Here is a 26,374-nt window from a genome sequence, read left to right on the forward strand (position 1 = left end):
GAAATATATTTGTTAGCAGTGGATGAGATGTAGCATGTTGAGTTCTGGCTCCTGTCATATTTCAGATCTTTAGGCAGTTGCCCATGAGTGTGGGGTCTGACTTTTCCATTCTAGTGAGCTCAGGTAATCACTGAGTGAAAGTTATTAGCTCTCAGGTCTCCCTCTTACTTCCCTTCTGATAGATATGTGCCAGAGAGCACTATATCCAGTGATAGTCTGTTATTTGTTCTAAGGAAGTATCTACAAAGACTACAGGTAAGTCATTTGTATTAAAAGATTATAGGAGTGATAGACAGCTGTATTTTTTTTCTTTTTTGTGGTGTCTTTTTATTGGATGGACTAAATATTGCCAGGGTATTCCCTGTAGGTTTAGAGTCTTCCAGTAATCTTGTGTATGCTAATGCAGGTAAGATACGAGGATGCAGGAGGAAGAAGAGTTCATCTTTGCATTATGACTTTACACCAGGTAAGCAGATGACAGAAACCAAACTGATCAATGACTTCTTATGAATCTGGACTGAAGACATCATTGCTGTTATCAGGAAGCCTTTCATTTTCTTCAGCAGTGGGTTTCCACATGAACCAGCAATATATTAGAGCAAGAAAGCAAAGAGATCAGGAGGCACAAGATTGTTCAATGCTGAAGGACCATGGCGTACATCATGAGAAAGATGTGGGTTGCTTTCACCCTTACGCTGGCAGATGCCAGAGTACTGGACAGGTGGTGTTGAATACAAAGGGGGTCAGAGAAGACCTGCTGTGTAGGCAGGTGGCAGATTTTGTCCTGCATGTTTAGCCACTCAGCAGACTTATTTGAATCGAGGAAGAGGAGAATGATCCCAGTATCCAGCCCTAACAATGTGCCTGCTGCAAGTATTGGTCACAGATGGTGAGCACAGATACCCACAGAACAAGAAAATGTCATATTTCCTTTCTCATCTGAATCATCTTGCTAATACGGAGGATCCTGTGCACATTCTCCCACAACTCCCAACTGCAGGGAAGTGTAGGCTGACAGGTAGCTCTCACTTTGCATCCCAATTTCCTCTAAGTAACTTCTCTGCCTTCAATCACTGCAGGACTGACATACACAGCAACTGGAGCCACCATTACCCGAGTCTTGGCTCAAAGCAACATTTAGATTTACTTTGCTGTAAGAAATATATACAGGAGGCAGGTCATGAGAGCATGCTTTTGGAATTATTGAGTTAAACCACAAGCTTTCTGACAGAAGTCATAGTAGAAACTGTCCTACTAACCAACCTACGTGTACAAAACATTTCATGGCATGGTCATTTCAAGTAGAAGACAACAGGAAGAGATTAATCGGTGTCTCACTGCAACTAAATTGTTGTGAGCTACGACTTAAGGAGTACAATGAAAATTGCTGAGAGTAAAAACTTGTAAAGAAAACTATATCTCGAAGAGAACTGAAGCATAAGAAATGGAAAATTGCAAAGGCGAAGCGACTCCGGCACGATCTGCAGAAACACAAGAGCAGTTCCCTCCGCGAGCCACATGATGCCGCTCTGAGCTAAGGAACGCGCGATGCGATCGGGGAAAGGGAGGGGAACACCTTCCGGTGCCCATGGAAAAGAAGGCAGAGCAAGAGCGAGCGGCGGGGAGGAGGACGCGCGTCCCGTGAGGAAGGATTGTGGGGGCGAGCGCGGGCGGAGGGTTTGTAGCAGGCAGGTGGTGAGGTGCTTGGCGTGGAGAAGGAGCGGTGCGGCGTTGAGGGCGATGGTCGGCGGTGGAGCATCGCGTCGGAGCTGGGCGGCCGCGGTGCTGGTGCTGCAGGCGGCCTGGGCGCTGGGCGGCGGGCAGGTGCGCTACTCGGTGCCGGAGGAAGCGGAGGCCGGCACGGTGGTGGGGCGGCTGGCGCAGGACCTGGGCCTGGAGGCGGGCGAGGCGGAGGCGCGGCGGCTGCGGCTGGTGTCGCGGGGCCGGCGGGCGAGCGTGGAGGTGAGCGGGGCGAGCGGGGCGCTGGTGGTGAGCTCGCGGCTGGACCGGGAGGAGCTGTGCGGGAAGAGCGCGCCGTGCGCCCTGCGCCTGGAGGTGCTGCTGGAGCGGCCGCTGCGCGTCTTCCACGTGGAGGTGGAGGTCACCGACATCAACGACAATGCCCCGCGCTTTCCCGCCCCCTCCAAAAACATCAGCGTGTGGGAAAATTCCCCACTGAATTCCCGGTTTCCTCTGGAGGGCGCCTCGGATGCAGATATTGGAACGAACGCGCAGCTCTCGTATACACTGAGCCCCTCTGAGCACTTCGCTTTGGATGTGAAATCTAAAGACAAATACAAAGTTTCCATTGCCCTGGTGTTAACGCATCCTCTGGACCGGGAGTCGGTGTCGGAGCACCGCTTGGTGTTGACGGCGAGTGACGGGGGCAGGCCGGCGCTGACGGGCACGGTGCAGCTGGTGATCTCGGTGCTGGATGCGAACGACAACGCGCCGCAGTTCAACCAGTCGGTGTATAAAGTGCAGCTGTCTGAAGATGCCATTCCTGGAACTGTTTTTCTGCAGCTAACAGCGACAGACAAAGACGAGGGGATAAATGGGGAAATGTATTATGGCTTTAGCGGGACAATTCCTGAGAAAATGAAAGAATTATTCGTAATCGATAGAATATCAGGAGAAATGAGAACAGTGGGAAAACTGGATTTTGAAGATGTTCAGTCGTATGACCTGGAGATCGAGGCGGGAGATAAGGGGACGCCTCCGTTGTCGGGGCACTGCAGCGTCATTGTGGAGGTGCTGGACGTGAACGACAACGCGCCCGAGGTGTGGGTGACGTCGCTGTCGGTGCCGGTGCCCGAGGACGCGGCGCTGGGGACGGTGGTGGCGCTGCTGAGCGTGTCGGACCGGGACTCGGGGCCGAACGGGCGGGTGCGGTGCGCGGTGCGGCCGCCGTCGCCGTTCGGGCTGGTGGCGACGTTCGCGGGCTCGTACTCGCTGGTGCTGCGGGAGGCGCTGGACCGGGAGCGGGTGTCGGAGTACGAGGTGGAGGTGCGGGCGGAGGACGGCGGGGCGCCGCCGCTGCGCGCCAGCCGCGGGCTGCGGGTGCCGGTGTCGGACGTGAACGACAACGCGCCGGCGTTCGCGCAGGCCGTGTACACGGTGCTGGCGCGGGAGAACAACGCGGCGGGCGCGGAGCTGGCGCGGCTGTGGGCGCGGGACCCGGACGAGGCGGGCAACGGGCGCGTGAGCTACTCGGTGTCGGAGGGCGGCGCGGGGACGGGCGCGGGCTCGGGCTCGGGCTCGGGCTGGCGTCCGGCGTCGAGCTACGTGTCGGTGGACGCGGAGAGCGGGCGTCTGCGGGCGCTGCGGCCGCTGGACTACGAGGAGCTGCAGGTGCTGCAGTTCGAGGTGCGGGCGGTGGACGCGGGGGAGCCGCCGCTGTGCGGCAACGCCACGGTGCAGCTGTTCGTGGTGGACGAGAACGACAACGCGCCGGCGCTGCTGCCGCTGGCGGGCGGCGGGCCGGGGCCCTGGGCTGCGGGCGAGGCGGCGGAGGCGGCGGAGGCGGGGTCGCGGGCGTCGGGCTCGTCGGGATCTCCGGGCTCGTCGGGCTCGGTCGTGTCGTCGTGGTCGCTGTGGGCGCGGGCGGCGTGGGGTGCTCCGGCGGGGCAGGTGGTGGCGAAGATCCGCGCGGTGGACGCGGACTCGGGCTACAACGCGTGGCTGCGCTACGAGCTGCGGGAGCCGCGGGGCGAGGGCCCGTTCCGCGTGGGGCTGTACAGCGGCGAGGTGAGCACGGCGCGGGCGCTGGAGGAGGCGGACGGCCCGCGGCAGAGGCTGCTGATCGTGGTGCGGGACCACGGCGAGCCGCCGCGCTCGGCCACGGCCACGCTGAGCGTGTCGCTGGTGGAGAGCGCCGAGGCGGCGCTGGCGGCGGCGGCGGGGGCGGTGTCGGTGTCGGCGGGGGCGGGGCTGCGGCCGGCGGCGGGCGCGGAGGGCGGATCATCGGCGGCGGCGTCGGCGACGAACGTGTGGCTGGTGGCGGCCATCTGCGCGGTGTCGAGCCTGTTGGTGCTGGCGGTGGTGCTGTACGGGGCCGGGCGCTGGGCGCCGCGGGCGGCCGTGCTGGCGGGGCCCGGGCCGGCGACGCTGGTGTGCGCCAGCGAGGTGGGCAGCTGGTCGTACTCGCAGCGCCAGAGCCGGAGCCTGTGCGTGGCCACGGACGGCGCGGGCAAGAGCGACCTGATGGTGTTCAGCCCCAACTGCCCGCCGCCGCCCGGCCCCGCGCCGAAGGAGACGCCGCACGACGCGCCCTCCCTGCTGGACACGGTCAGTGGCTCTCCCGGGCCGCTCGTCCCTTGTTTCTGTCCTTCTTTTCTTCCTTCCTTCTTTCTTGCTTTTTCTTGTTTTGTCTTAGCTCTCCTTTGCTCTTCTCCAATTCTCTGCTTCTTATTCTCCATGCCAGTTGTGATTGGTGAGAGCGCTGTTTCCTTCAAGCATGTTCCGATGCAGGACCTGCCAGTGACTGGTGTATGCAGTGCCTGCTACTGCTGCTGGGCATGGTGCAATGCTGTGAACGTTTTGCCCACCTCTCAGCACTTTGGGAGAGTTATTGTGTTGCTGACAGTGCTGTGTCTTGGTGCTTCGTTCAGGAAAGTGTTGAGGGACGGTGAGGTCGTAATTTTTTGTTTGTATGGTGTTATTTTTTTTTTTTAATTGCTGATGCTGATGATTCAATGGTATTGGTGTCGTGCTCCAATGGAAATTGTGGAGCAGTGCCTCTCTCGGGCCTTTTGCCTAGTCCTTCCTGGCTTTCTTCTCCTTTTTTGCTTTCTTCCTGTTGTCCCCTCTTCCCTTTTGTCTGCTTCCTTTTTTTCTATTCCGTTATCCACACAGGAACTTGAAGTTGCATTCTCTGTTTTTATATACTTCCTGCAAGAGTGTTGTATTTGCAATTATCTGTCCGTATATAATGCTTGAATATTTTGTTGGATCTTGTTCTTTTGTTTTAGGAGTGGTGGTGTCTTGCTCATTGTCACACATTGTTTTTACTCTAACCTAGGTTAGGCAAGCACTACTGGACCCTATTCCACTTCAACTTACATTCCTTCTTTGCTGTTCTATTTATGGTCCAACTGAGGCAATTGTATGAAGATTTTTGTTTTACATTTGCGTCTACCATTTTGTGCATCCCGGATGTCCTTAGTTGTTGATCTGTAGCTTCTTTCTGAGGCTTGCTGTTTTGTACTGGAGTTTTCCTTTGATGGAATAAAGTCATTTGCATAGAGCTGCTGTGTCACGACTTCTGGCAAGACTGATTCTAATAGTGCGTAACACTGGAGGACCGCTGGACATGAAGGGTCATTCTGGTAGTGGTGGTCCACTGGGCATTTTCCTCTTCTTTTATTAACGTGGAGTGTGATTGTGCTGTTAACAGCACTGTTTGTTTCTTTGATTCTCCCTTGCAAGAGACACGATGCAGTACACTGATTATTATTTCAGCATTCTGTCTGTGCGTGGTGTGTCTCCATCTACATCAGCTCATCAGTCAAAGTCATGATAGTAAGGAAGTCGGAAAGTGATTACGGGCTTTTCCTGTATTCTTTCCAGACCTGTAGACTCTCCTTACAAAGTCTTGCAAATGTCTCTCTCTGTTGCTTCCTTTGAGGGAGGAGTGCAGGCCCGTAGCTGAGTCTGCTGGTGACCCCAGAGTGCTGACAGTGATGTCCCTTCGCTATGTTTCTTGTGCATCAAGTGAAGTGATGCAAAGCAAAGAATTTTTGTTCTGAATGTTGGGAGAGGGGATGGCTCAGGGTTCTTCTGTTACACTTTTCTCTAGAGTTAGCAGTCAAACTCTTTTCAATGGAAATGGCTTGCTTTTTGCTTAATTTGTTATTTTTGTCATTATTTATTGGTGGAACATATTTCGGGCTGTAACTTGTTTTGACTTCTCATTGCCATTTGTGGTTCTCAAAGGTGATTGTAGGTTCTGGAGCTGTTAGTGCACAGGACTGTGTTTATTGGAGTTCTCCTGCTGCTGGACACGAGGCATTCGTTGCTTGTGACCTTCTGTCCCAGACAGACATCAGTGCCTCTTTTGATTTCCCACATCAGACTATTGACTCTACAAATCCTGTCAGTTGATGGTGTGCTGCATTTCCAGGTGGGAGTGCAGAATGTCTGGAAGTCACAAAGGCTTGGTCTTGAGGCAACAGTCCAGCACATAGCATTCACCATCATTGGCCCTGACTGTGTTGTTATCAGTTACAGTTTCTTTTCAAAAATTCTGTCCTCTTCTTTTTTCATTGTTCTTTGAAGGAGATGTGATACAAAGTGATAGTTGTACCTGGAGAGATTTCTGATTGTAGACTCGTGTTTTGGCAGGATGTATTGAACCTCTTTTGGTGTTTCTTTAGTATTTGCATCTCTAGCTGTACCTTCACAAAGCACCTGTGCCATTTTTGAAGTCAAAAGTGAAAAGGGCATCCTTGGATACCCACCTATACACTTCAGATGAAACATAAAGATGCCTTGCTCATTAATATTAGAAATTCCTTTTGCCTAGCTCTGTGTAATGACTCCATCTGAATTTGCAGAAGCATTGCAAAACATTGAGACTTATCTGTGGAATGTCAGCCAGGCACTGTGTATTTGACACTGTTTGGTGTGTTTGGACTTCTTGCTCTGATTAGTGGGATGGTTCAGGGAACGGCAGTGTCAATGCTGGATTGGGAAGGTGAGTAGAAGCTGCTTATCATCCGTATCCATTGTTCAGAGTGGGGTTTGGAGGTTACCAGAGGCCATAAGAAATGGGAGGCCTTCCAGATCTGGCAGTAGTTCATTTGTTGACATGACTACACTGCACTGTCTTCGGATGTTCTGAATACATGTCTCTCTGTAGTCGTGAATCCCTTCTGCTCCTCTTTGCTTTCCTTAACTGTATGTAATTAATTCTGACATGTCTTTGTAGCGGATCAGCGAGATCCCAGGGGAGTTCTGTGATGTCCTGTGTGTTTTGCCCTTGTGTGAGGCTGAATTTGAGTGAGGTGAGGCTGCTGAGGGCCTCATCTTTTCAAGGTCTGATTATGTCCAAAGAGGAGTATTCAACAGCATCCCTGTCCTGCTGTTCCATGGCTTACCCACTTCCACATTGATATTTCAAATTCTTTGGTCAAACTCTTGGTTTTCCTTCGTAGAATCATTCTGCACTGTAATCCTGTTTTGGAAGCGATGTGCAGTCTGGCCTTTCAGTCTTCTCTTTCTGAGCATGAATACTTGCTGCTCAAGTAGGAGATGTCACAAAGATGGAGCATCATGAAATGAAGTCCATTTTTTTCTTCCATATTATATGATGCTGTTTTCTTGTTGGCGGCCACACCTGTGAAGCTGTGTTTACTGCCTACATCTCTGCTTGTGGCAAATCATGCTGGTGTCTACCAAGTTTGTGTCATCAGAAACAGTGTCCTCCTTTTTACTGATCCTTCATAGAAATTGTCCTGATACGTGGATATCATTGGCATGTGGGTATTTCTTTTTACACTCTTCTCACTTTAATACCGCAAGGAGTTTCTGGAGAGGGTGACATAGCACAAACCATATTCTGTGTTGTATTTCCATGTATGACATTAGCAATTTGAAACGGCGACTTATGGAATGACAAAGAGAGGTAGAACAAGTAATGAAAGATCAGTTTTTCCATGCTAGGCAAATGTTTGTTAAAGCGGGAAACTGTACAGGATGTTGCAGTGTTGTTTCAATATATGCTGTGGTGCCAGGCTTTCTTGTCTCCCATGAGTGCAGATAAAAACAATGTGATTATTTCTGTGTGCCTTAAAAACACGTTGTTGCAAAGCAGTGAGCAATTCCTCCCAAGAGATGCAGTCTCTTTCTTTGGCACCTGCCTGATGTAGGAAATGTGTTTGGTAGTGGGATGTGAGAAGCAGAATGCCGTCTACTTTCTGATAAATGTTTTCCTCAAGTATTGGGAAAGTTACTCACAGCTGTGCGCGTGCTAATGCTACATTCTGTAAGATGTCAGATGTAATTCATCTTATAATTTCCACATGAGATTTCTTAGTAGATGCAGAACATTCAGAGTGCATCCATTCAGTTCCTGTCGCTGGGAGGAATCTGGCAGACAGTGTGTATTTCTGCAGCTACCCAGCTGTTCATGCTGTCACTGATGAGGAAAGGTGAAGGTTTGCACATCCATGGGTCATGATCAGAGTTGGGCTTAGAGCTATGTCCAGGCAATGGGGGGATTAGTGTGCATGTGTTGTGATAGTGATCATGTGAGCAGCACCAAGGATGGCCTGGGTATTTGATCCTGGGGCTTTTTACCAGTGAAGAGTCTTGTGCTAGGGTAATGATGATGCTTGGTAGATTAAATGCTAATACGGTGGTCACTAGCTGTAAATGGTCGACTGGAGATACTACTTGCCATGGCCTGAGATAGAGGTTGCAAGAATTAATTGTGGAGAAGAGACCAAGTACAGTGTGCAGCCTGACCTGCTTTCTCTGAAATCCTCCAAAAATTCAGTTGTTTGACCTTAGCATGAGAGCCTATGTATTGTTCCTTGTGGCAACACTTGTTCCTTGTCGTATGTTTGAAGTATCCATATCCTTTTTTCCGTGGACATTCCCTTTCGTTATGTAGAGGAAGAACCAGCAAGGAGAGCTGCACAACAGATATTGCCCTCTGTGGGACATGGGGAGGCCTTCCACTAAGTGACTGTTGACAACAAGGCCATCTGTGAGATGTGATGAGTCTGTCTGGTGCCCTGACCGATCAGATTCTGTGTGTCCTCACTCGCTGTTGTACTTGTGGCATCTTGCTTGTGAAGCCATCTTTCATATGTGCCTTTATTTTCTCATGTTCCAACTTTTGGGGGTTGTTTCTCCTACAAGAGTTTTTCCCATTGTTGATGATCTTTGGCTGATTCCTCTGAAACCTCCCATTTGTCTTCTCTGTGCTCCTGTTCCTCCTTGGGATGGGAAGAAGTGTTCTTCTGTTTTAAGGATGTAGGCAAACTGTATGTTTAATTGAAGTGCAGTGGGATCTTTCAGCTTTCTCTTTCCTGTTTTATGAATCTAAATCTTTTCTTGTTTTGTTTTTTTTTTCTTCTCACATTGGAACTATGTTGGTGAGATGCAGTGTGCTGAGTTCTGACTGCTGTCAGATTGCACACCTTTGAGGAGCTGGCAATGACTGTGGGGTCTGGATTTTCTACTTCAGTGATCTGAGGTTGTGATGAAGTGAATGTCATTAATTTTCAGGTCTCACTGTTGTTTCCATTCTGATAGATGTGAGGCAGGGAATACTACACTCTAATGAGTGATCATGTACTTTTTCTTAACAAGCAGGCACTGCTACAGCATGCTACAGGTAAGTGTTTCATATTAAAAGAATATGTGTTCTATAGGTACTGTATGTTTTGGTGCTGTTTAGTAGTGGTCTTTTCTTGTTGAATGGAATGAATACTTTTGGGGTATTTTCCTGAAGGTTTTAAGCTTCTGGCAGTCATGTGCATACCAGTGCAGGTAAGATACAAAGATGCAGGAGAAAGAAAAATTCCTGTTTAAATTCTGAATATGAACTCAGATGGTATAAACCAAACTGCACCGGCATCAAGGAATATGGATCTGGGCTCCAGACATTTTGCTGTTCCATGTAAGACTGACAGTCTTCCATATTTCAGAAGCAGATTTCCACGTGAAACAGTGACAAGTTAAAGCATGAAATCAAGGAGGACTGTAGGCCAAAGTGTGTTCCTTGATCCTGAACTGTGTTCCGTGTTTTTGAGCTGTAAGAAATGAAGATGCAAGTTGCTCTCTGCCTTGGCTGACTGTTGCTGTTGTGCAGTGCAGGTAGTGGTGAAAGCAAAGGGTGGCAGAGAAGAGCTGTGTAAAGTGGTGATGGATTTCTCCGTGTAGGTTAAGATGCACACCCTATTTTCAGGAACAGGGTGGAGCAGAAGAGTAGCATTTAACTGCTGAGTCCATAATTCCTGTCCACCAGCATGTCTGTAACAAATGGTAAGGACAAATATTTTTTTTAAAGTATGTCATAAAATGGAAAATCCAAAGACTTCAAACCCCAAAGTCAACCCTATCTTGTCGGAAGGAAGCATCTTGCCAGTAACAGAAGTTGTTTGCTCTTCTGCCCACCCATGCTCAGCACATCTCATCTCATCTCTGCTTGCAACGGTTTCCATCTGCAGGGGACTGAGGGCTGATGGCATTACCAGCAGTTCTCTCTCGGTTCATACCTTTTCCTCTAAGCACTTCACAACAAGGTCTCTGCGGCCTTGAACTGCCAGTCAAGGAAGTGGACAGAGAATCTCTCATGGAGGAAGCATCACTAAACTTCCCTGTTCCCACGGAGTGGAGTACTGGGGATGAGCCCATTGTCCAATATCAGTGCATACAAATCCATGGACCGTGATCGGATACACCCCAATATGTGAGACAGTTGGCAGAAGTGATAGCCAAACCACTCTCTCTCATGTTTGAAAAGTCTCCAGTCTTCTTCAGCATCCAGTCTTGTTCAGCATCTTCTTCAGTTACCTGGATGAAGGCATAGAGCTAGTTTGCTGATGATACAATGTTTCTGACAGACCAGAAGGCTGTTCTGCCATTCAACTAGGTGTAGACAAACTGGCATACTGGTCAGAGAGGAACATGATGAGATTCAACAAGAGGAAGTGCAGAATCTCACACTTGGGAAGAATAACCACATGCATCAATGCAGATTAGGGGATGACATTCTTGAGAGGAGCTCTGCAGAAGTCTGCAACCTCTGTCCTGGTGGCCAACAGGTCAGCTGCTGGCCATGAGCCAGCTGTATCCCTTTGTGGTGAAGAAGACCAACAGGATCCAGGGCAATGGGTCATATTAAAAGGAGAATGGCCAGCAGGTTGAGAGAGTAGATCTTCTCCTCTACTCTGCCCCAGTGAGGCCTTTTCCAGATCACCATATCCAGTTCTGGCTCCCCAGTTCAAAGACAGGATCTTGTAGGAAGAGTCTGGCAAAAAGTGACAAATTAAGGGCCAGGAGCATTGCTTGTGAAAGAAAGGCTGAAAGAGCTGTGTCTGTTCAGCATAGAGAAGAGAAGGCTGAGGGGGGATCTCATCACTGTTTATAAATATGTACCATGCGTCAATCATGTCGATGGGGTGGACTGTTTTCATTGGTGAGCAACGATGGAAGAAGTGAGAGTGGTAAAAAAGTGGAACACAAGGAAGTATCATTTAAACAAAAGGATAAAATTATTTATTGTCATGCAGACAGAATTCTGAAACAGCCTGCCCAGAGAGTCTCTGGATTCTCCCTCTCTGAATTCAGGACATGCTTTAGCATGGGGAATAGAATAAGTGATGACTAGAGGTCTCTTACAATCCCTACAATTGTGTGATACTATAATTCTGTGACCACGAGTGGAAGAAGAGGAACTGTTTCCCACTTTCCTCTGTGTGCTCCATCCTTCTAAGACTTGTACCAAGAGCCTGTGAATCTCCCAATGTGCTTCCCAATGTGCTTGTCACAACTGACAGTTCAATTTAGTTTGTTGAAAGAAATGTCAAGAAAACACTTGAATAGAGCATTCTTTCAGAGAAATTTCAATTTTATCAGAAGAATTTAAAGGAGGACTACACTGATCACAGTAATCGTACCATCTGTCCCAATACTGACAAATACATTCAATGCATTCCAAAGCACACCCATATCAACTTGAAAAGAAGTGTGAAAGATTACTTGGCGTCTCGTTACATTCCAACGGATGTGCACTTCTACGAAACGAGAACAGCAAAAAATGCGGAGGATACGTCTAGTAAAAAAAAAAAAAAAAAAAAAAAAAAAAGTTGCAGAACGGATTGAAAACGGAAATGAAGGCAGAGAGAATCGAGCACGGTAAGTGGAGAAGCACGAGACGCAATTCCCTCCGCGAGCCACATGATGCCGCTCCGAGCTAAGGAACGCGCGATGCGATCGGGGAAAGGGAGGGGAACACCTTCCGGTGCCCATGGAAAAGAAGGCAGAGCAAGAGCGAGCGGCGGGGAGGAGGACGCGCGTCCCGTGAGGAAGGATTGTGGGGGCGAGCGCGGGCGGAGGGTTTGTAGCAGGCAGGTGGTGAGGTGCTTGGCGTGGAGAAGGAGCGGTGCGGCGTTGAGGGCGATGGTCGGCGGTGGAGCATCGCGTCGGAGCTGGGCGGCCGCGGTGCTGGTGCTGCAGGCGGCCTGGGCGCTGGGCGGCGGGCAGGTGCGCTACTCGGTGCCGGAGGAAGCGGAGGCCGGCACGGTGGTGGGGCGGCTGGCGCAGGACCTGGGCCTGGAGGCGGGCGAGGCGGAGGCGCGGCGGCTGCGGCTGGTGTCGCGGGGCCGGCGGGCGAGCGTGGAGGTGAGCGGGGCGAGCGGGGCGCTGGTGGTGAGCTCGCGGCTGGACCGGGAGGAGCTGTGCGGGAAGAGCGCGCCGTGCGCCCTGCGCCTGGAGGTGCTGCTGGAGCGGCCGCTGCGCGTCTTCCACGTGGAGGTGGAGGTCACCGACATCAACGACAATGCCCCGCGCTTTCCCGCCGCCTCCAAAAACATCAGCATCGCGGAATCTTCTCTGCCTGGGACCCGTTTTCCGCTGGAGGGCGCGTCGGATGCGGATATCGGTTCGAACGCGCAGCTCTCGTATACAATGAGCCCCTCCGAGTACTTCGCTCTGGATGATAAATCTGCAGGGGAATACTTGAAATCTCTTTTTCTTGTGTTAACGCATCCTCTGGACAGGGAGTCGGTGTCGGAGCACCGCTTGGTGCTGACGGCGAGTGACGGGGGCAGGCCGGCGCTGACGGGCACGGTGCAGCTGGTGATCTCGGTGCTGGATGCGAACGACAACGCGCCGCAGTTCAACCAGTCGGTGTATAAAGTGCAGCTGCCGGAGGACTCGGTGGAGGGCACGCTGGTGGCGCGGGTGGCAGCCACGGACCCGGACGAGGGAATTAATCAGGAGTTTTCCTACAGCATCATCAGTTCTGTTCCTGCGTCTCAGAGAGATGCATTCAACATTGATCCGCGGACGGGGGAGATCAGACTCACGGGTCTCTTAGATTTTGAAGACGTCCGACAACACGAGTTGCAAATCCAGGCGAGAGATAAAGGGACGCCTCCGTTGTCGGGGCACTGCAGCGTCATTTTGGAGGTGGTGGACGTGAACGACAACGCGCCCGAGGTGTGGGTGACGTCGCTGTCGGTGCCGGTGCCCGAGGACGCGGCGCTGGGGACGGTGGTGGCGCTGCTGAGCGTGTCGGACCGGGACTCGGGGCCGAACGGGCGGGTGCGGTGCGCGGTGCGGCCGCCGTCGCCGTTCGGGCTGGTGGCGACGTTCGCGGGCTCGTACTCGCTGGTGCTGCGGGAGGCGCTGGACCGGGAGCGGGTGTCGGAGTACGAGGTGGAGGTGCGGGCGGAGGACGGCGGGGCGCCGCCGCTGCGCACCAGCCGCGGGCTGCGGGTGCCGGTGTCGGACGTGAACGACAACGCGCCGGCGTTCGCGCAGGCCGTGTACACGGTGCTGGCGCGGGAGAACAACGCGGCGGGCGCGGAGCTGGCGCGGCTGTGGGCGCGGGACCCGGACGAGGCGGGCAACGGGCGCGTGAGCTACTCGGTGTCGGAGGGCGGCGCGGGGACGGGCGCGGGCTCGGGCTCGGGCTCGGGCTGGCGTCCGGCGTCGAGCTACGTGTCGGTGGACGCGGAGAGCGGGCGTCTGCGGGCGCTGCGGCCGCTGGACTACGAGGAGCTGCAGGTGCTGCAGTTCGAGGTGCGGGCGGTGGACGCGGGGGAGCCGCCGCTGTGCGGCAACGCCACGGTGCAGCTGTTCGTGGTGGACGAGAACGACAACGCGCCGGCGCTGCTGCCGCTGGCGGGCGGCGGGCCGGGGCCCTGGGCTGCGGGCGAGGCGGCGGAGGCGGCGGAGGCGGGGTCGCGGGCGTCGGGCTCGGCGGGATCTCCGGGCTCGTCGGGCTCGGTCGTGTCGTCGTGGTCGCTGTGGGCGCGGGCGGCGTGGGGTGCTCCGGCGGGGCAGGTGGTGGCGAAGATCCGCGCGGTGGACGCGGACTCGGGCTACAACGCGTGGCTGCGCTACGAGCTGCGGGAGCCGCGGGGCGAGGGCCCGTTCCGCGTGGGGCTGTACAGCGGCGAGGTGAGCACGGCGCGGGCGCTGGAGGAGGCGGACGGCCCGCGGCAGAGGCTGCTGATCGTGGTGCGGGACCACGGCGAGCCGCCGCGCTCGGCCACGGCCACGCTGAGCGTGTCGCTGGTGGAGGGCGCCGAGGCGGCGCTGGCGGCGGCGGCGGGGGCGGTGTCGGTGTCGGCGGGGGCGGGGCTGCGGCCGGCGGCGGGCGCGGAGGGCGGATCATCGGCGGCGGCGTCGGCGACGAACGTGTGGCTGGTGGCGGCCATCTGCGCGGTGTCGAGCCTGTTGGTGCTGGCGGTGGTGCTGTACGGGGCCGGGCGCTGGGCGCCGCGGGCGGCCGTGCTGGCGGGGCCCGGGCCGGCGACGCTGGTGTGCGCCAGCGAGGTGGGCAGCTGGTCGTACTCGCAGCGCCAGAGCCGGAGCCTGTGCGTGGCCACGGACGGCGCGGGCAAGAGCGACCTGATGGTGTTCAGCCCCAACTGCCCGCCGCCGCCCGGCCCCGCGCCGGAGAGCGGTTCTTTGGAGAAGGGCTCCTCTCTGTCTCCTTATTCTTCGGGCACAGTAAGTTTTCTTGCGTCTTTGTACTTCTCAGTTGCCATTTTTCGGTTCTTGTGCATTTTTTGCTTTTGTTTTTTTTTTTGTGTTTGTTTTTTTCATTACTCGTTGAAATGTTTTATTCTAGTAGTACTTCTACAAGTCGTTTCGCTTTAGTCATTGGCGGTCATAATTTTCACTTTTTGTGTTTGACTGTTTTGCATATGAATGTATTTTTTCGTTTGTGCCATTGCTAATTATGTTTTTGCTGAATGAGGGTTTCACTGAGCTGTGGATTTTTCTCACAGTTGAAAGTTGAACTGAAGGCACTGACAAATGGGGTGTGATTTGAGTGAGAAAAGTTTGTGGATGTAATATATATTCTTCTTCCTCTGGATGTTCACTGAATGGTATGTTAGAATAAGTGAGTCATAAAGGTCGTTAAAGACAGTGGTAGGAATTGTTGGAGGGCACATGTTTTCTGCTTTGCTTCGAGTTCCATGCCAGGCCGGGCTCCCATATCCTTTTCGCGTTGTGTCCCATCCATCTCAGAAACAGGCTATGGGTAAAGTGAAGTCAAAAAGTGTTCTATTGCTACGTATTAAGAGGAAAGAAGAAGGAATCGTTTCTTTATTCATTGTTGAAGTCTGTTGATTTTGTAATGAAAACCAGTCATTTTTTCTCCTGTGTACCTGAAAAAGCTGGAAATACAGATTCATCTGAAGATGAAGAGTAGGTCTTAATACTGGTTTCAGCATCGATTTCCTTATTTGGAGAGTGATTGCTTATTTACTGTTTTTTTCTAATATCAGCTCATCTTGGCTATGCACTGATGGCACTGGTCGACTCTTTTTCATTCAGGCCAGCTGTAAAACACTTTTTGTGATGAAGTATTAGGGTTATGTTTAAAGTTTTGTAGTTGATGCTAGAAACTGGATATGTCTTCTGTGGAGAATTGCAGAGATCTCTTTACACTGCTTTAATTCTCTTTTTATTGTAAAAGCAGCGTATGTTGGGCTGCCGAGGTTGTATGAAGAAAGAGTACTCTTCTCGTTATGCATTCAGTTCACTGAAGGTGTGTGTATGGCTAATTATCATGGTATCATTTTTAAAGCATATTTTCTGATGACTTCTAGAAGTGATTTACACAAAAGTTATGGTCTGAAAAAAAAAATTCTCCGACTGCTAGTGATATGACAAGAATGCTGCTTTTGGGGGTAGCAAAATCCTGTGAAGGGAGCTGAAAACGTAGTGGCTGGTGGTTTTTTGTTTGCTTTTAATAATATAAGATTGAGATTTCCCTGTGAACTAGTAAAAAAAATATCTGAGTGCGTTCCATGAATTTCTGTTTCTGCATCTGTTTTAGATCTCTTAGTTCAAGTTTTTAGTTTTTTGTTTAATCAAATAAATTGGGTATTGTGTTTGTATGCCTTTAATCTCAAGCCACAGCTGATACGTATCAATAGAGCGGGTGATCACCTCTTGATCATGCATGAACTGTCTTCATTTGTCTGTTATCAGGACTTCTTCCAGAGCTGCAGATCTGTCATTTTTCTTTTAATTCACAAGAATGTGATAAGAAGCTGGAAAAGCAAACCGCCATCTCCTAGAGGAGAATTCTGTGATTTCAGTTTATAAGATTAAATCAACGGTGTAGAAGAGAATGTATAACCACATCAAGTAGCTCATTTCTCTGTGCTGTATGATGAAGGGAGATGAGCCTTTTCTTGCCAAACCGTTTGGGATAGAGTGGGCTTTGCCTTCTGTGCGATTTCTCTTGGTAATTCTGAGTTCAATCATGAATTGAAAATCTGAATGTGATTTTGCTGTAGTCGGATAGCGGCAGGAAAGAACGCTGTAGTTCGTTTAGAAATATACAGCAGTCAGCTGCCAGAAACAAACCACGTGGATGCTTTTATTTCGTAGGGTATTCTGGGAAAGAGTCGTCAGCAGAACATGCGAGAATACCCAGTTGATGCCTGGAATAAACAATGACAGCTTGGGGCGGGGTTGTTAGCTGCTGCAAGCTCTGGCTGCTGGAAAGTGGCGCTGACGAATTAGCGGTGCTTTCAGGCATAGGAGGCAGCTAAAGCAGTGCTTGGAGCCGGAAACTTGGCAACACAGCACGGCACTGTGGGAGCCGCCAGGCTCGGAGCTGCTCGGCCGCACGCAGGACCGAACCCCGCTGCTCCTGCATCCTTCTCTGAGCTCGGTGGTCGCTGGCTGCGGTAACCAAAGCAGCCTCTGCCCTCCGGTTCCAAACGCGAGCTCTTTCCTGCGATGTAGCGTCGTGTTTCTGTGGCTTGATGGGGACGATGAGGATGTGGGAAATCAGAATTTTCGTGGCGTTCGCTGAAATCTCTAAGTCCCCTATGTAGAAGATTATTCTCCCCGGCTTATTTTAAGACTTCCCATTCCTACCGTGCCCACGGAGCAGTTGCGAGCTCCCGTGGCTTGCATTTCGACCTCGCTGTCTGCTCATGTAGCGGTCAGATTTCTCTCCGCAGAGGGCTGCCAGCTCTGCGGCGACAAAAGCGGATGAGCCCGGGGCTACCGGGCGGGGGGGAGGCGGCAGTTCGGGCTCGGTGCTTCTGGCTGCAGTTTTTCTCATCCCGCGAGCAGACCCCGTTCTCTGTCGGGCAGAGTACGAGCCGTGCTCACGCTCCAGCGGGGCCCTCGGTTATGGAGGGCACCCCTGGCATTTCCCTACGTATCGAACAGGACAGGACGTGTTTGTACTCTGCAGAAATCTCCCGAAGGCATCTCTCTGCATCTGCACGGCCTCGGGGAACAGAGCAGTAAAAATCGTCGTTCACATAGATAACGCTGTTCCAACGCGCGTGGAACAACAGTTCCATGTGGTGCAGTTATCCCCGAGATAACCCAGTTTAAGTACTCACCTTTATTTTTTGCCCTTCCTCGCTTAACGGTTTCTTCTGGCCGCTACCATTGTCTTTAGCCCAGTGTGCACGTCTGGACTAATGACGTCTTCTGGCCGGAAAAAGGGATGATTGGCTGAAAATACAAGACGGGGCGGGACGAAGAGAAGAGAAGAGAAGGCTCTCGGGGCTGTGGGGCGTGGTAAATGCAGCGCTGCGGCCGCCAACCGGGAGAGGGAACGCGAAGGGGGCGGGAGATGATGGAGGAGGTGTGGCTTCGGGTGGCGGAAAGTGGTGTTTGGGGGAGATTTCGATCGCTTAGCAGTCGATGTAGATAACAGAGATCTGTTTCGAGGTCATAGAATGTGGATTATTGGAATGGACCTACGAGGATCACCGAGTCCAGCTCCTGGCTCCACACTGAACTGCCCCAAAATCAAACCCTGTGTCTGTTACAGCTGTCTGAATATTTCTTGAGCTCTTGCAGTTTGGATACTGTTACCACTGCCCTGGGAAGCCTGTTCCAGTGAAACATGTCTTTAAATAAGCCTTTCAAATGGATCAGTGAAAGAACTTGTCCTCTAAAGGAAAACCTATGTCAAAAACTTTGCATTTAATCTATTGATCTATTGATGATGTCTTATTCAATCTTGATTGAACAGTTTTCATAATATTCATTATCTGTGTTCTTCTTCTATAGTAAATTATTATGATCAGCTAGATTTTGCTGTTGGAGATATTTATGATCTTGTTTCAAAGTTTTAATCTGGGCAGCCATCTGCTGTTCGTTATTCATGGTGCTCCAGTCTTCAGTTAAGCAATTAGGTCCTCTCTGGGGTCTCTTAATATTGAAGGCTTTTGAAGAGGAAGCATAATAAATGTTTGTTTCACCATGAGCTACCCAAAGCTGTAGGACAGGTCTCACTAACTCTATACAGGGTGAATGCCTTTACACCGGTGTTAACATTCTCAGTCTGGGTGTTTCCCTTAGTTGAAGGCAAGCATGAGATCAGAGATGAGAGATTTAAAGTAATAGTTGTAAATCAGCTGTGACACTAAAGAATGGTTCTACATTCTTAGTATTTACAAAGACTGATGCGCAAATACCATAATTAGGGTAAGATCAGGGCTTGAAAGGAGACCCTTGAGATAAGAGATCATGAAAATCGTGTTGGGAGGGAGGGTAGTAAAGCAGGCACCATAGCTGTGTGTTGAGCTGTTTGTTGTTGGGCAAATCTGCCTGACTGTTGGGGACATCACTGTCCATAGCATAGGAGAATAGCACAGGTGCGAGAATATTAAACAGGGCTGAAAAGTCTAAAAAACTAGTAAGAAAGAAAGAATTTTGAGGCAGGTCTCCTAAAAGCCTTAAAGTCAAGCATTAGGCAACTCTGCAAAGGACAAGAGATGTAGCAGAAAACTAAAGAAACTATCTTCAATGGTAAATGTGTAGTGAGTGAGTGAATTAAAGCCAAAATCAATGTAGGCTGCCAAATACTTCCAACAGGTGACTGCATCTTGGAAAGAGGCAAATGTATAATTACTTTGACTGGTTTTAGCCGTTGTTCATTAACCAGTTTTTTTTCCTAACACTTCTGTTATCTCAGGCAGCAGCATGCATAACCACAGGTAGTTATTAAAATATTAGTGTTTGGGTTGGTTTTTTTTTTTTTCCGTGTCCTTTTCAGTGGGTTTACCTGTTGAATGACGGCTCTTGAACTCAAATTTCTTGGGTTTCTTCGACGCCAACTCGGTCACAGATTGGTGAGCACAGTCCATGTTTTACCTGTGTGTGCCCAGGGACACCAACAGCTGGCTGCTCCAGTCCTCCCAGATGGATCGATTTACCTTTGTTATTGCTCAACATTAAGGGAGGTTTGGGTATTTCCTTTGATTTTATGAGGTGTTAACGCATTGGGTCGGGGTGTTTTTAACAATTTTGTATTGTACTTTACAGAACAGTAAGAACACTTTTTTTTTTTTTTTTAATGTATTGTAGAGGATACCATACCTTGGCAGACAAAAGTGTAGTGCACCTTTGGGCTGGGGAGGCCTTGGTGACATTTTTAGGGTGACTAGTTGGAAATTTCTTCTGTTATCAATCAAGCAAACAATAAGCTCCAACATAGATTGGATATTGTATATATTTACGTTATATATTGCATGCAATGGTCCCCTGGCCAAATTTACATGGTGTGTGAGTTAAGGTGGGTGCACACCAATGTTGCAGTACCTACAGTCAGCCCCCTGCAGCTGTAACAGGTACATCAATGCAGTAAAAGGAAAATGCCATGTTCAGACACTCCCAGGAGCTCCTGGAGTTAGAAAATCATAATAACAGCAAATACATGTGCTGAGGCGGACCATGGCTTGCTCTGGTACACACAGGATAGAAACCTCTCTGGGAGGTTTTGCTGAGCTATAAGGTTACAAAGAAATCTATTGATTTTTTTTTTTTTTCCTTTAACTTATATCCAACTTTTGGCTGTGCTCCCGGTTTTTTAAAGGCCCAGTTACTTTGTATAATAGAAATGCTTTTTACTTGGCTGGCATTTCTCAACTGCATAAAGAAACAGTGAACACTGGTAGGGTTAAGTTCTCTTCTTGCTGTGGGTTTATAGCCTCTTGGTTTTGATTGATCGGATCTCATGATGATAATAAGCTCTCAGAGAAGGAAGCTGGAACCCGAGGAGACCAGAGGGGATTGTCAGGGTCGAAACCAGGGGGTAAATTGCTGCCAAAGGTCACTTGAGGAAAGGTTTTCCAGGAGGTTTTTTGCAGCGCATTCTGCCCTTTCTCAGCTGCTTAGTGGGCTGGGGGAGCAGACAGCTTTGATTTTCACACATGGGCTGTTATCTCTGCGTGGTATCAGTTTGTCTCTCAGCACAGTTCCTAAGCATATCCTAAATGCAAGAGCTTTTTGGCGCCGGTCTTTACTTCTATGCGAGCAAATCTCCCGTTGCAGCCTCCCGGTCCTCCCACCCAGCCGAGCCGTCCCATCCTGCTCTGTAGGTTGGATGGGAGCTCGCCTGTGGCTGCGAGTGATCAGACTGGGACTGTTACGGGAGAGACCCGCTTTCCCTCCTGTAATCCGAGTTCATTTACTCTGTCCAAAAGAGTAAGCAGGAAATAGGCTTTTTTTTTTTTTTTTTTTTTTTCCCTTTTATTTTCCCGTCTGCCTTTTTAGTTTAACAAGGGTAGAGTCTACTGCCTCCTTTAATCGTGCTCTTAAAACCCCTCTGGGAGATGTTGTTCTCAGCCGGAGCGTGCTGGGACTGTGCTAACCCATGTTTAGCCGATGCCTGTCACTTCTTATACACGTTTCCTTTCCAGCCCGTACTCTGACAGCGGCGGGCACATCGTCTGTCTGGAGCAGAAAGGGGGAGGGAGCGGGGGCTTCGCTGCGTCTCTCTCTCACGGAAACTCAGCCATGTCTTTAAGTAGGGGACCGCGAGCCTCCTCCCAGCAACGGCTCTCCGTAGGGAAGGAAAAAAAAAAAAAGAGAAAAGGCAAAAAGAAAGGGGTGGGGGGGTGGTAGGAAAAAGAAATAAAGAGGGGAAAAGAAGAGAAAGGAGTGGGGGCGGTAGGGAAAAAAAAAAAAAGAAAGAAAAAGGGGAAAAAAAAGAGGGAAAAAAAGGAATAGTTAAAAAAAAAAAGAGAGAGAGAGAGGCAGCGGCGGGGGTCTCGCAGCCTCCATCCCCGGCACGGCCTCTGGGTGGCGCCGCTGCCGCGGGCCGCCGCCGCGCGCCCGGTAAGAGACGCGCGGGGCCGCAGCTCCCGGCACAGAGAGCGGCGGCGGAGCGGGGGGCAGCGCGGCGGAGCGGAGCGCAGCGCAGCGGCCGCCTCTCTCCGCGCACGGCGGCGGCAGAGCTGCGCGGGACCGGGGCGCCTCCCGCGCCCGGAGCGAACTTCTTCACGCCTTGCCGCCGGTGCGCCCCGGTGCCCGCTCGCTGGGAACTTGGGCTGCTCGCTGAAATATTGGATTATGTTCCTGCCGAGCCGGGCTGCGGGGAGCTGAGCAGGGGAGGAAGAATGCGGGTCTATTGGATGGTCTTCTGCCTTATTTGCTGCACCGCGAAGGGACAAGTGGTGTACTCCATCGCCGAGGGAACAGAGCGCGGAGCGTTTGTTGGAAACGTAGCAAAGGATTTAGGAATAAACGCGGCTGCACTTTCAGCCCGGAAATTTCGCATGATCACCGGTTCAAGTAAGCAATATTTTAATATAAACGCAACCACAGGGGTTTTATCTGTTAATGAGCCAATAGACAGAGAGCAGCTTTGTGAACTAAAATCTACATGTCTTCTGAATTATGAACTTGTGCTAGAAAACCCTCTAGAGCTTTATAGGATGGAATTTAAAGTCCTGGATGTAAATGACAACTCCCCCAGCTTTCCTTTAAGTGAATATCGTGTAAGTGTGCCTGAGTTCCTGTCACCTGGGGCAAGATTTGCACTCCCTAATGCCCAAGATCTCGATGAAGGTACTAACGGTGTCCAGAATTACATTCTGAACCCTGATGACCATTTTCATTTGGAAATGCAGACGCACGGGGACGGGAGTGTGTATCCTGAATTGGTGCTGAAGAAAGCCTTAGACAGGGAACAGCAAGCCACTCACAGACTTGTTCTTACAGCCAAAGATGGTGGAGATCCTCCAAGGTCTGGTGATGTCCCTGTCGTTGTGACTGTTCTGGATACCAATGACAATGCACCAGAATTTGAGCAGTCAGTCTACAGGGCGAGCGTCCTGGAAAACTCTCCCATTGGCACATTGGTAGTGCAAGTGCATGCCACGGACTTGGATGAAGGTCCCAATGGAGAGGTCATGTATTCGTTTAGCAATGCTACGGCTACTGACCTACAGCAAATGTTCTTAATTCACCCGCACACTGGGGAGGTGACAGTCAGTGGCGATTTAGCAGTTCAGAGACCTCTCCTCGAGATGCTTATTGAAGCAAGGGATAAAGGGGCATTTGCCTTGTCAAGCACAGCTAAGCTGCTGGTGGAGATCACTGATGTGAACAATCATGGCCCAGAGATAACGATTGCATCCCTTTCCAATCCCGTCCCTGAAGATGCTGTTCCTGGCACAGTGATAGCACTGCTGAGTATTGTGGATAAGGACCCTGGGGAGAACGGGAAAGTAACCTGCCAGATCCCTGATAACCTTCCCTTCCAGTTAAAACCTTCCCTGGAAAACTACTACAGCCTGGTCACCAGCGGGCTCCTGGACCGAGAGCTAATAAGTGGGTACAACATCACCATCACTGCCACAGACTTGGGATCTCCTCCCATCACCACTCAGCAGACACTTTGGGTGCAGATTTCTGATGTGAATGACAATCCCCCTGTCTTTGCTGCTGACACATTTGATGTGTTTGTGGAGGAGAACAATCCACTTGGTGCTTTTCTCTACCAGGTCTCAGCCTCTGACCTTGATATAGGGGAGAATGGGCAGATCTCTTATGTACTCAGGAATTCAACAGTTGCAGGCAGTGCCCTGACCAGCTTTTTGTCTGTGAGCTTGGTCAATGGGAGCATCTATGCAAAACGTGCCTTTGACTTTGAGCAGCTTAGAAGCTTCCATTTCCAAGTGGAAGCCAAGGACAATGGGTCACCAGCCCTGAGTGCTGCCATGACTGTGAATGTTTACATCTCAGACCAGAATGACAACGCCCCAGCCATCCTGTATCCCATCAGCCAGAATGGCTCAGTGGCAGTGGAAGTTGTGCCCCGCCTGGCTGACGAGGACTACCTAGTGACCAAAGTGGTGGCAGATGATGAGGACAATGCAGAGAATGCCTGGCTCTCCTATCACCTTGCCCACTCTACTGACTCCACACTGTTTCACTTGGCACCGCACTCGGGTGAGCTACGCACCGCTCGCTCCTTGCGCTCCACCGACCTCCTTAAGCACAAGGTGGTAGTGGTGGTGCGGGACCATGGGGAGCCTCCGCTCTCCTCCACCGTGACTGTGGGCATCCTGCTGGCTGACACTCTGCCCCAAGCTCTGCCTGACTTCGATGATAATGGGGAGCCACGGCCGCTGCTCAACGCTACAAACATCTACTTGATTGTTTCTCTTGCTTGTGTCTCCTTCATCTTTACAGTGTTCCTCCTCTTTCTTGCCATTGCACGGCTGTGCCACTGCTGGGCTTGTCACCGCCAGGGCTGCTGCTGCAGCATTTGTTGCTGCTCAGCTGATGAGTATGAAAAATACCGATACAGTGTGCACATGCTTCCCAGCTCCCACCTCCCACCGGACATGCTGGAAGTCACTGGTATGGGTAAACTGACTCATACTTACTTGTACAGGGCATCTGTAGGCCTTGGGCTTGAGAACAGCGACATCCCAAATGGGGATGCTGGGAATGTTCCCAATGGCTCAAGGTTACAAGTGCCAGGACCCTGCATCCAAGTGCAACAGATCCAAAGTGACCGTTTGAGTGCTGTCTTCATGGTAAGTACTTCTTCCTTTCACTTGTTTTCTCCCAATCACCTGGCCACTAAGAAGCTCATCCAGGAGAGCAAGTGTAATTTCATGGTGCCTGTAGGAAACTTCTTATCCTTTTATATATTTCCTAAAGCTAGAATCTGACTGGAAGGCTCTTTTTGAATTGGAGCATGGTCATAGTGTGGCAAAATGTGCCACACACATTTAGAGTATGCAGACGTAGCTGAAGATAAATACCTTGTAAATTGAGCCATTCTATTCAGATAGCTAAGTAGAGTCATGATAAGAGTTCACACAAGTTTCTAATCCATGAGAGGTTTTTCTATGTTTACAGAACTAGTGATTTCTTTTCTAATTCTGAAGACTTTTTTCATTCAGGGTTGAGTAATTTAATGAGCCAGGATGCTGGCTTACAGTGTCCAAGTTAGGACTATGTTGGAATAGCAGGAATTCCATATTGGAAACCTCTTGAGAAGATGTCATAGTACTCATCTCTATTTTCAAACCCTAACATGTGATGGGTGACTGTGGAAGAAAATATGTCATTGTCATTACAGTGAGGGGCTACAATGTGGGGTACGTTTATAGATCATATTTGTTGGGTGCTACCAGGTCACTTGTCCAAGATCCAGTTTTCGTCTATGCAAAGTAACATTACTTGTGTTTTTAATAGGTGTTTTGCATCTTATGTATATTTTTGTGAAGTTTTGAGATGTTTTGTCTGCACATTACCAACTTTCCCTACTATGCGTAGCAGACAACTAATGTGTGGATCCAGCAGTTATGGGCCCTAAAAGCATCATCGTTTTTGTGAGCCAGATGAATTGCCTAGAAAGGCTCAGTCATTTGATTCATTTTTTTACTGTAATATTTACTACTGTAATTAAAGAGTGATCTTTCTTAGTTATGTCAGCTTTGGATGCCTCAGTTTAAGTAACTCAGTGAATCCTGCCCTTCAGGGTACTTTCTGAAACTCAGCACACACCAGTATGTCTCAAGTTCCAACTTTCCAGTTAGGGATAGTGACATAGTTGGACTAGATGATCTTAGTGGTCTTTTCTGATCTTAATAATTCTGTGATTCTGAACGTGTCTACATCAGTGCTTTTTAGGACTGAGACAGTGGCCAGCTCTGTCCAGGCCAACATTCTGTGCTAAGAGCTATTCCAGATGTTCCCAAGGGAAAGGTAAGAACCCTTGGTAGACAGATATGATAATAATCTGTTTCCCACAGTTTTTGTCCTTATTAACAATTATTGGAAATTGTAGTAAGTTTGTAGTCGTGATGCTTATTTCATTATTATGTTTTTTAATGCTTGGAAATGGCCAGTCCCCTTTTGAACCTGGATGTATGGGTAGCTTCAGTAACTTCTTTGGCTAACAAATATACATTCAACTAGACAGCGTCTGAAAAATATTTCCTTCTATAACTCTTGAACTTTTGTGTAGATTCATTGTTCACTCTTAACTATGCAATCAGTTTGTTGTGTCTCTTATTCACCTTTTAGTGAGGTGAAATAGTTTCATGGGTTGTTTTTTTGTTCTCTTTTCTGAACACCTTTCACACAGAAATCCTATTCTCAAGGAAAGATCTGTTCTCAAATATATGCCACTTGATTTACTCCTGATGGTCTACCTAGTATTTAATTGAAGAGCTGGCCAGTTTTAAGCCACTGTAGTGGAGTAGAAGACTGTGCCTCTCAGTAAGAAAATAGCAGCTGACAGTATCAAAAGAAGAGTTTGTTCCTTATGCTTTGGTGTATTTTGGAAATATCATTGATTATTTGGAGGATCTCAAAAAAACCTTCCACATTAAAACCTTTGTAGTGGGGAGTTAAAAACTTTTTGGCTATTGCTTAATTCAGGGTTTGTTTGCAGGAACACTAATTGTGTCTTAAAAGTGTATCCTTGGCTGTAGAGTAGATCCTAATTGCAAAACTTTCATAGCAAAAGTGATACAAAAGAACATTTTTACAATTAATGTCTGCATTCCTATTGAAGAAAATCTTGAAACTCAGATTGCTAACATATTAATGGACTGAGTAATAATAAAAAAAAACAAATGCATTCCTGTTCTTTGTAATAGGAACAACCAAAATGTGTCCAATTACTTCTGTCTGTATTTCAGCCATTCAGATAAATTTTTAGCATTGAGATGTGATAGACATTTTTAGGAGCTTTCCATAGTGGGGAAAATAATTCCTGGATGTTTTCTTCAGCAAATTTCTTCCCTTCGCTCCTATGTTCAGGGATGGGCGACCCTAGTTGTGACAGGTGTGGGAAATCCAAAGGCTGTGCATTAGTTGTGTTGAGCAGAAGAGTAAGGGAGAAGGCTCAGAATTATGAAAATTTATCTACCTTTAGGAACAAAAT

The 26,374-nt window shown here is 49.8% G+C and overlaps 1 protein-coding gene across 3 annotated transcripts in view; it reads left to right on the forward strand.

The window, feature by feature from the left end:
- The first annotated feature begins 1,091 nt into the window (after nucleotides 1-1,091).
- Nucleotides 1,092-26,374, forward strand: part of LOC116237700 (protocadherin alpha-C2) — a 93,695-nt gene continuing 68,412 nt past the window's right edge. For 2 of the 3 annotated variants that reach the window (XM_090151121.1, XM_090151119.1), the window contains exon 1: nucleotides 11,808-14,694. In XM_090151121.1, coding sequence (XP_090007247.1) covers nucleotides 11,911-14,694 — 2,784 coding nt within the window. In that variant the 5' untranslated portion in view covers nucleotides 11,808-11,910. Of the gene's footprint in view, nucleotides 4,288-11,807; nucleotides 14,695-26,374 lie in introns of those variants that run through there. The other variant, XM_090151120.1, reaches the window with a different exon arrangement.

The sequence above is a fragment of the Phasianus colchicus genome, chromosome 15 (assembly GCF_987193195.1).
Source record: "Phasianus colchicus chromosome 15, bPhaCol1.hap1.1, whole genome shotgun sequence".
Lineage (NCBI taxonomy): Eukaryota > Metazoa > Chordata > Aves > Galliformes > Phasianidae > Phasianus > Phasianus colchicus.